The 10,276-nt window shown below is 44.6% G+C and overlaps 1 protein-coding gene and 1 long non-coding RNA gene across 6 annotated transcripts in view; both read right to left on the reverse strand.

The window, feature by feature from the left end:
• Window positions 1-534: 534 nt before the first annotated feature.
• LOC109203165 (uncharacterized) lies at window positions 535-4,201 on the reverse strand. The gene is made up of 3 exons (XR_002063089.2): window positions 4,048-4,201; window positions 3,578-3,811; window positions 535-707 (listed from the first exon to the last, which is right to left on the reverse strand). It is a non-coding gene; the product is annotated as an uncharacterized LOC109203165 (long non-coding RNA).
• An 860-nt stretch (window positions 4,202-5,061) lies between these two features.
• The window catches only part of LOC102080227 (serine-rich coiled-coil domain-containing protein 2), a 43,569-nt gene continuing 38,354 nt past the window's right edge, over window positions 5,062-10,276 (reverse strand). For 3 of the 5 annotated variants that reach the window (XM_025909543.1, XM_025909544.1, XM_025909542.1), the window contains one exon: window positions 5,062-10,272. In XM_025909543.1, coding sequence (XP_025765328.1) covers window positions 9,859-10,272 — 414 coding nt within the window. In that variant the 3' untranslated portion in view covers window positions 5,062-9,858. The remainder of the gene's footprint in view (window positions 10,273-10,276) is intronic. The other 2 variants (XM_005471577.4, XM_005471578.4) reach the window with 2 other exon arrangements.

Raw genomic sequence — 10,276 nt, forward strand, 5'->3', positions numbered from 1 at the left:
GGCAGGAAGCAGGTCACAGCTCAGCAGAGTCGACTTTACGGAGCAAACAGCAGAAGGAAGTCCTGCTGTCTGTAAATGTATTTTAATGAGATGTTGTCTGTGTATGCATGCAGTCGCTGACTGCACAGAGCACTGACCTTGTAAACGTCAGCAGGAGAAGCACTGAGGGACTGACACTTTGTGCCTGAGCAGAGAAATGATGGTTTAGAGGGTTTGTCAGCATCACGGAGACGCAGAGAGGCCGGTTTGACTTCCTGAACCTCCGTATGTAGACCCATGGCTGGTTAACAGCTTCGGTCGATCCCATGTGCAGGTTTAAGTGACTGTTGATCAAAAACAACCAAACAGGTCGGGGCCACACCGGGATCCAAAGTACTTTTGCTACCTTATGATGAAGCAGCTGCTGGAAACTCTGAGAGGAACATCTGCAGAGAGTCCCACCCACCTCCAGGACATCACCTGGGTGTGCCCTGCAGTGACCTGTGAGGCTGAGCAGGGAAGATTTCAACTTCCTTTTAACCGTGAACCATGAAGCTGAAGGCGTCAGTCGCAGACAGCATGCCAGCAGACGGCCTCGAGGGTAACAGACAAAACCACGAGCTGCTTTCTCTCCTTGCATGAATATTTTTCCTGCTTAACTCCTGCTGCATGGAGCAGGAGACAGATGGAGCGAGGACTTCTGGGAAATGTTGTTTTTGCCATCGCTCCTGCGAGATAAAAAGATGAATGTCCTCCCATCAGCGCGTCTCCTAAAACAGCCAATGCTGCGTTTCTAAATCCTGAGCGTCGTCAGCCGATTTCTCCGACAAATCGTTCTCTTAAACTTATCTGAGCTCATTACGACGGTCCGAAGCTGGCGCTGACATCAGCATCGTCACCACAGTGTGTGTGTGTGTGTGTGTGTGTGTGTGTGTGTGTGGCCGTCCTGCAGAGTCGAGGTGAATAAATGTGTTTTTAATGAATCCACTTTAACTGTTATTGCACATCATGAGGTGAGTAAAGCTGCAGATAGCGCTCCACAGTGAGGATCACTTATTAATGAATAACTGGGAGTTTAATGAAATCTGCTCAGCGCTGATTGCTGCTTATTACAAACAAATGTTGCTGAGTCATTTCTGGGGTTTCCTGGTTTTACCTGCGCCCGTCTACAGGGATGCCTCCGCTCTCCTCCAGCCAGCTGAGCCGAGCGAGGCCTTGAAAGTTAGTGAAAAGTTAAAACACAACTCAGACGGAAAATATCGGAAATCATGAAGCAGCGAGCGGCCTCGGCTGTCTGCTGTGTGAAAGATCTCAGGGCCAGTTTTAAAGCAGGAATCATCACGTTGCTCTTTTCCAGACACTCGGTGGCAGTGTTCCCTCTAATCTTTCATGTGTCTGAGCGAACACACAAACTCCCTGAGCGTCCCTTGGACCACTGTGAGCGACAGCAGACGTGTGCACTGTGGTCACGCCAGCATCGAATCCATCCAAGTTACATGGTTTATTAAAATGATCAAATCACAGCATTTACATTTATGTTAGACTACTTTTAATTAACTGCTTTATCCCACTTACAATGAAAATTAAAAAAAATCCTGTTCATGACCTGTGTAGTATGTTAACACTATTGGAAGTAAAAATAACTTGAACTCCAATTTTGAAAACACAACTTTCTTTCTTTCATTTTCCATAAAGCTCTGACTTGTATTATGAGTCTGTGGTCTGGGAGAGAGTCTGTAACTCTGTCTGCAAAATACAGCATATAATGACCAATGTTGGGCAATTAATTATATAGTTACTACTTCAAAAAAGTAACTCAGTTTGGCAAACAACAAAGTTTTTTGCAGCTATTTATTTTTTTTAATGCAGCCAAGGTGTTTTTAAATAAACATTTCAAACTATTTGCAGAACAATCAGCTGTTCTGCATCAAATCTGATGCCACACAAATTATTTGTGCCACTCCAAAAATTAATTTCTGTCCACTATGAGATAAAGGAGAACAACAGCCTGATACCTGCAGGCCTGACAGCAGGAGATGTATCACTCCTGTAACACCTGTAACATTCAGCAGCCGCCTCATTGTTCTGACACACACAACAAAACTATTGACTACACTACACACTAACTACACACCAACTACACACTAACTACACACTAACTACACACTAACTACACACTAACTACACAAGATTTGCGCTAAACGTCTCAAATCTCTCACATCTCAGAACACCGCCGTCAGTCCTAAAACTTCCCCCCGTTTCTTAACAACTAGATGCCACGTTGCCATATCATTTTTTGATTGGTCGACATGCTACATTTTTCGACCAATAGGAAAGGGTGGGGGGGGGGATTTGGTTTTGTTTTTGCTCACAGGCTTTCGAGCGTTTTCCTTATAAAATGCCGTTTTTACCGTTTCTTCCCGCAGTAAATATAAACAACGATAGTATTCAGGAAGAAAACCAAACATTGCAGATATTTTTATCATAACTCTGGTTTTACGTGGCCGATCAACACAATTTAAAAACTGGTATAAAGTCCACACTTTTTCCGTCAGTTGTTCCGTCTGTCCTGCTCACATCTCCAATGGTGTCGGCACATAAGGACGCTGTCATAGCCTGTCAACGACGTTGATTGGCTGCGTATATACGAATGTGAATCGCATTATTGGCTGGACTACAGGATAAGGTGGCATCGTTCTAATCCCATACAGGAGCAGCCAGTCACTCACTGACTAACACTGCAAAACAGAATTGTTAAAGTATTAATTTTAATTTCAATTCAGGTTAGATTTTTTTTTGTGTGCAACGCAGATTTTCTGTGCGCAGAGACCGTGCCAGCAGTGCGCAATTGCGCACGTGCGCAGCTTAGAGGGAACATTGCTCGGTGGTGGTTCATAGACGAGTCTTCTTCATGAGTGAGGGCAGCTGCAGATCAGCAGAGGGACTGAAGCAACGATGATGATTTTTATTCTTTCTTACTCTTTGTTGTTTCTGTTTAACACTCTGTGTGTGTGTGTGTGTGTGTGTGTGTGTGTGTGTGTGTGTGTGTGTGTCAGCATAAAATAAGGGAGCAGTAATTTTCCATTTTCTTTAAAAAGTTTGGAGACAAAAGTGCACACTGTGTTCTTGAAGAAAAAAGTTTAAGTGAACTCATTCTGCTGATTTCAGGCTCTTGATTTTAATCTTGGTCAGCTTTGCATGACTAAGTTAATAATAATCCTTCTTTAGCTGACACCTTTAGCTCCTCCCCCTTTTAAAGGGAAACAAAGCTTGAACGGCAGGTGGGTGGGGTTCTGTGTCTTACATGACCATATTAGGACCACATGAAACACCCTGAGCTCACATGTCTGATTTGAGCGTCCGCCAAAGAAACCGCAGATCCACGACAGGAAACCTGGATTTTCAGGACCGTCTGAGGAGCGCTTCCTTCAAGGATGGAGCACCAGCTGATTATTAGAACTAATGATGAAATGCTCCAGTTTCCCACAAACAGACAGAATCAGTCAGGAAGCCTACTGTACATGCAGGCTCCAGGTTGCTACAGCGACAAAACTCACCATTAGAAACTGAGAGTGGGCGTGTCCGGAGTCACACTTACCTGTTAAACACGTGAATGGGGGACGGCTGATGAATCCTCTGCCTTAAACACGCTGTTATCTCTCACGCTAATGACACGAAGCTCCTCTGCAGTTTACTTTGTGCTGATGTTAAAGACAGGAGGGGGCGTGAACCTCAGCTCTCTGTGACCCTGCCCTGTAAGTTCACCAGCTCTAACACTTCCTGGCTGAGCTGCTGTGGTTTTCAAAGGCAGACTGCATGGACAGGTACACACCTGTGAAATTGAAAACGACGAAATTCAAAGACGTGTGGCCCAATTCGTCTTTCCGTAAAATGTGTGTGACTTGTTCTTACATCAGTACTGACTCTCAAATGAGATATCGTGATATAAACACATTTAAAAATCATTAAAGATGGTGTAATTATTGAGCGTGGCAGGTGGGGGCGTGGCCATTTTTGAACAGCCAGTTTTCATATTTTCATGCTGTGAGGGATAAACCTCTAATTTACCTTGTCTCAGCACATCTGTGCCACATGTGGGCGGGGCAGAGGAGATCCTACGTGACATCTCTGCTGCACAGACTCCGCCCACGAACGATGTCACCCTTTCCCGCTCTATCCGGTTGTTCAGTCTGACGTCACTGGCCGTGTCTGGGCCTAAACTCCGCTGCAGGTCCATATATCAAACGATCACTGTGGCATTACTGAGAGTTGAAAAACTGTCTAAAGTCTTTCATCTTTAATAAAATGATCAGTGTTCTGCTCTACCAGGTGTAACAATTGAGTTTAACATCCAGGCATCCATGAAAACGGAATTTATGACATTTAACGGCGTTAGAAGTTAGCAGGAAGTTAGCTCGCTAGCTTCTATCTAAATACAATATAGCATGTCCTGACTGCGGGGTTTTGGAAACAAATTCAAACGTACAGCTCTGCTATCACTTCCAACATAAATGAAGACAGAAAACTAAACAGCAGTGACGTTTGTAGGGTTACTGAAGTTTGGCTAGCTGGTATATAATGATGTGCTACGTGACCGCTAGCGACACAGCTATGTTAGCATAACATAAACAAGCTAACTTTTTTTCCACTCGATAAAAGTTAACGTGAGTGTTCTCGGTGGTCAGGAACAAATGTAATCGCATGGCAGGATGCTGTAAAAGGACCAAACTTCAGCCAGGAGAACAAGTGAGATAATCCATCCACAATACGAGGTTAGTCATTCATATACTGCTGCATGGGCTGTGCTGTAGTTACATGTAAGGTTTTAAAAACTGAGCTTAAATAAATGATTAGCAGTAATAAAAGCCGAGGGAGGTCAACAGTGATCACTGACTGTTTTAGGAGCTTTTTGAGATTAAATAGAAGAAAATACAAAACATTAAACATGTTAACAACACAAAACCCATATTAAACGCAACTACTTTAGGCCCGGAAGTAGGATTCGTCACGTCATCACTGAACAACCGGATTGTGGCTTCACTTTGGCACAGCCGGAGAAAGAAGGGAGGACACACCGAGAGCTGGGGACGATTAATTTTATTTGAGCAGCATCAGAGAAATTTCAGCCAATGGCAGAAGAGGACCATAAATATCAACCAATGAGCTGCAGAGAGCCTCGCTGACAGGAATACAGGCGCTACGTTTTCACTTGGTACGACCTGAACGCTGCATCGACGTTAATGAGACAAAAAAACAAAGTTAAGTTCAGCAGGTGAGACGTTTGTTTCTTTTAAAGTGCTTTTTCCTCTCGGCGCTTCAACAACGTTACAGTCTGCACCACAGTACACGCTTCATCACATAAATACGTCAGTTATTGCACCAAAACCAGGAAACAAAAGTTCAAGTTTTCAAAATAAAAGCAGAGAGGAAGTAGAAGACAGACACAAAGAGTGAGTACATTATTCAGAGCATTCGACTGAATCGTTTAAATACAGTTTAAATACAGACGATTATGAAATATTAGAGTCAGCTCAAAGTGAACATGAAAACAATCCCAGCACTTTACTCAGCTCACATAAAGCCTTCACGTTTATAATTTAATTATTTTTATAATGTGCACAGCTTCGATAAACAACAGCAGAGAGGTTTTCCACAGCAGGGCTGACATAACCTACGAATCCTGAAGCATCACGGATCGAGTGTAACGTTCATCCTGATAAACACACTTTAAATGTGCTTCTCTGCTAATCATCAGTGGTTTCTACCTTTTGTGTTTTTGTCACTGCAAAGCTAGTTTTAAAGAAACTGCTGTACCCCCTCATTTCACAGTAAAAGCATTCAGGATTATTGGCTTTTATTGTGAAATTGTTTCGTATAATTGTTGTTGAGCTGTCAGTGAATCTAAGTACTTCCTGCACAGGTTTGTCACAATAAAACCGGTCTGAGAACTTAAAGTTACACTCAAATAATGATTCTTCACTCTTAATAAGCATGAAGCAACAATTTTAAGTGCAGCTGAAATATGTAAAAGTCAAAGTTTCATTGATTTAAATAAGTAATTATTAAGGAAAATGTGCTTGGTGTAAACTGAACGTGCAGCAGTCATTTAACATTTTAAACTGTACTTATGCAACTAAATTACATGGAAAATTTACATGTAAATAAATATATTCAAGTTATTTTTAAGGACTAAAAAATGTTTAGTGTATACTCTCCCTACACAGAAGACTTTTAATTTGAAAGCACAGAAGAAAATGCTGAGTTTTATTGAAAGCAGTCAAATAAGTGATGAAGCAGATGTGATCGAGTTTAATAATGATTTAAAAACTCTGCGAGACAAACACACTAACGCTCTGTGTAATGTACATGACCACGACTTCATCGTTCACACTCTGTCTTTGTGACCCGGGCAGAAGTTTCAGGGTTTTCTCTCCCCAGTATTCCCTCCCCGGGTGGTTTGAGTCACTTTTAAACTGCGGCAGCTGATAAAACCTGATTGGATGTTTGACTAACGACGAGGGACAAACTTTAAAGTTAAACCTGAGACACGACGGTGTGAAGACGAGCAGCAGATGAAGACGCTGAGACACGACCTCCTCTGACTGCAGAGGACGCCTCAGAGACAAAGCGGGACTGTTTTAAGCTCCTTGTTTTTGTCTCGAGTTTCCGTAAGCCGGGTTTCGGAGTTTGTTTCAAATTTTAGAGTTTTTGGTTCCTCGACTGATGTGAAGGTTGCTCTGTGTCTTTAGTTCACTTCCTGTTTTACTTTGAAGGTTTTCTTTCGTGCTTTGCGCTGATTGGACATGATTGTTTTCAGCTGCACCTCGTTCCGCTGTAGTTTCTGATTAGTCTCCATGATTACAGGAGGTCTATGATTGGCTGCTTGTTTCAGATTCAGCAGCTTTAGGCGAGTCTTCGCTCAGAGCTGCTCACTTCCATTATTTCAGCTTCTGGAGGATTTAGACAAACAGGCGCAGACGGAGACATGAAGGCCGAGGTGGAGCCTTGAGGTGGCTGATTTTTTTCTGGTTGTGTGAGAAGTGTTTTTGGGGAAATGATGGAAAAGAAAATGTCAAACCTTGTTTGAACCAGACAAAATAAAAAGAGTGCACTAATTTATTTTCCTCTTTCATTTCAAACGGACGTTCCCTGTTTGCTTTCTGCTCTTTTCATTTCCCCCCGTCGATGAGGGGCTCGCCGAGGAACATCAATCACAGCGTTTCTGCAGACTATGTGTGTTTCAGGACTTTGATGATGAATTTTAAGAGCAGCAGCAGCTGAAGCTCGGCTGCGAACGCGCCCTGCTGGGCTTCGTGTCGCTCGCATGAATTAAGGCGGCTCAGATTTCCCCGCTGGAAACGAACGACGAGATCTAAAGGAGACGAGCGACTCCACTTGAGCAGTGATGCAGCAGAAAGTTAAGAGCAGACGTCTGAGTAAACCTGCTCATGTTTAAAGTCGCTGCGGCTCAGAGCAGAACGAGGAACGATGATTTAAAGCATTCAAATATATTTATCAGACAAATGTGAGCAAACCTGCCGCCAGCACAGTCAGACTCTGCTGTTCGGGAAGATTCGAGGTCAGTCGGGGCTTTGGCTGCAACCAGGACATCCTTTAAAAGGATTTGTGTGAAGTTGTGAATATGAATACTAAATATGTTTGTGGTAATATACGGACGTGGACTCGTGGCACACCAGGTGGGAACCGAATCAAAGATGTCTGAAAATCCGGCGAACACTTTGTTTTCCGTCTTAAAGACGACGTCAGTTCAAATCAACCCGACGGTGTTCAGTTCATGTTTAAAGCGACACCATGAGCCGGAGCCAGGGGCGGTTTCCTCCGTCTGCTGTCGTTCTTCACACCGAGCCGCCACGGAGCCTCGTGGTTTCTGTAATCGCCCCAAACCTGTTTCTACTTCGTTTCTCGGCACCGGACTGTAGAGACCGCGAGCGTCCTCTTCTTCGTGAAACGTGGAACTAAGCTGAGCTGGTCTTGCATATATTTTAAATACAACAAAGTGTCCTCTTTTAGGGTTTGAACCTGCGACTCTGTTGCATATTTTATTGCATATACGGTTACTAATATCAAAGCGAGCAGCACTGACAGTTAATCGCTGACAGAAGTGAGACTATGTTTGATTTGTCAGGTCTGAGGGAGACTCGTTGTCCTGTAGCAGAATGAATGTGGACGTGGTTCAGCAGGCGGATCCTGACTGCACGTCTGACAATATGAGACGCAGTAATGTCCAAATGTTGAAAGGACGACTGACAGACGGCTGAAATGTCAGTTTGCCTTCAACTAAAGACACTTAAGCTACCAGCTCCTCCTCTGATCACCCGTAATCCTAAAATGATTTGAACTTTCTGCCTTTTTATTCGTTTACTGAGTATCTGAAATGACAAGAAGGCCTCAGCACGCTTCACATCATACAGCCGAGCTCATCTCAGCTGTTTCCTAAAAAGCAAACCAATTAGAGCTCCTTCATCTCTTGGTGTGGCTCTTTAGTTCACACCAAAGGGGAGGAGCTAAAACATCTTGTTCCAGTATCAGATTAGTAGGGATTATTTAGACCTGGGAGGAAACCTTCCTCCTCCTGCACGCTGTGATTTCTGTTTCCACAGCAGAGCCAAAAGCTCAGAGGAATGCTGAATGCTTCCTCTGCAGAAACAGCAAAGCCTGGAGTCACTCGTTGGGCCTCTGAGGTGAAACCTCTGGAGCTCTGATTTTATTTTAGTTGGAGGGTTTTGGGGGGACATGCAATCACAGTAGACTGAAACAAACATCTCCAAACCATTTAATTCAGACCCTGGTCCTTGGTTTAGCTCGCTGTGCCTTCAGCATTAAACCAAAGTCAGAACAGAGCTGGAGCGCTTGAAGCATGCTGAGACCTTTGTGTCCATCCAGATTTCTGCTGGACTGATTTTCAAATCACTGCCAGATGGTAAAAAACCTCCAACCTCAGGACTCTTCAAGCACACAGGTGTTCTTCCATCTACCAAGTTCTTCTTTTTATGGGAACAAAGACTGCCACCCTTTCACAGCTGATGCAGGAGGAAGGAGGTGTTCACACCAAAAGCAGCGATTTGGACAAGATTTCAGCCTCATATCAGAGTCTTCATTTGTCTGAAAACCAACAGGTTTCTAAACTAAACACAGTGAAGTGAACACCGAACTGAAAACACACGGACAGGCAGGGCGACGAGATCAAGATCATTTCTGACCTTCGAGATGATCAGAGTCTGTAAAGATGAAGGTTGGAGGAGGACGCAGTCTGCGGTGGTGATGGGGGTCCTTCCTCTCCACTGACGAAGACTCACTGTGGTTGGACTTCAGGGAAGGATGGAGAAGGATGGAGGAGACGGAGGAAGTTCAGGAGCTGTAAAATCGGTTCCTAACACACAGCGAGAGGGAGCGAGCCTCTGAGGGAAGAGGACCGATGTTTTATATGAAACCAACAGCAGAGGGGCGGCCCTTAAATACCGATCAGGGTTCAGAGGCGTTTCAGTCTGGTTAATCGTCGCTCTCGGTGCAGTTTTAGTGTTGATGCTAAAATAAATGAAGCGTTTTGGAAAGAAAATAAAACCCTGATCCTTAAAGGCTGTGATGAAGAGCCAAAACCTCACATACCTCCATCTGAAGGCCCCTCCCACTCTCTGCAGAAACCGCCTCCTTCAGGATCCGCTGACTGTTTTTGTAAAGTTTCTGTGCAAAGTTCTCAGACTTAAACCTTTATTCTCACCAGGTTCTTAAAATAAGGTTAAATAAATTAACTGTGTCCATTTCAGCTTCGGCTAAAGCTTCGATAATCTGCAGCTCTTGTTTTATTTTACAGGAAGTTCGGCGCTCGCGTCGCTGCGTGTTAGGAAGGAGTCGGACGCTTCAGTGGTTCTTTGGTTTGGGGAGGCGGGAGGAGGTGGAGGTGGAGGTGAAGGCCAGCGTTCTTAAATTCAGTCCAGAGGTGCTGTTGGTGTCAGGGTCGCGTGGCGCCCTCGTCTTCGGGAAGAGGCGGAGCTTGGAGGGCTGCAGCGGCTGCAGGTACCTGCTGTGGGTTTTCTTCCTTTCCCCCAACTTCGTCTCCTCCACCTTCCTCTGCTTTTTCCCATCATCCTCTCCTACGTGGGCCGCTGGATGGGTGGAACTGGGAGCCGGGGGGTGGCGGAGTCTGTTCGCAGAGGTTTCGGGATGTGCGGGGCAGATGTTAGTGGAAGGCGGAGCTTGAGTTCGCGGTGGTGTCGGGACTCGACCTGTCAGTGGCTCCTGGTCTTCCTGATTGGAGGAGTGAAGTATCTGTGGCTGA

The sequence above is a fragment of the Oreochromis niloticus genome, linkage group LG8 (assembly GCF_001858045.2).
Source record: "Oreochromis niloticus isolate F11D_XX linkage group LG8, O_niloticus_UMD_NMBU, whole genome shotgun sequence".
Classification (NCBI taxonomy): domain Eukaryota; kingdom Metazoa; phylum Chordata; class Actinopteri; order Cichliformes; family Cichlidae; genus Oreochromis; species Oreochromis niloticus.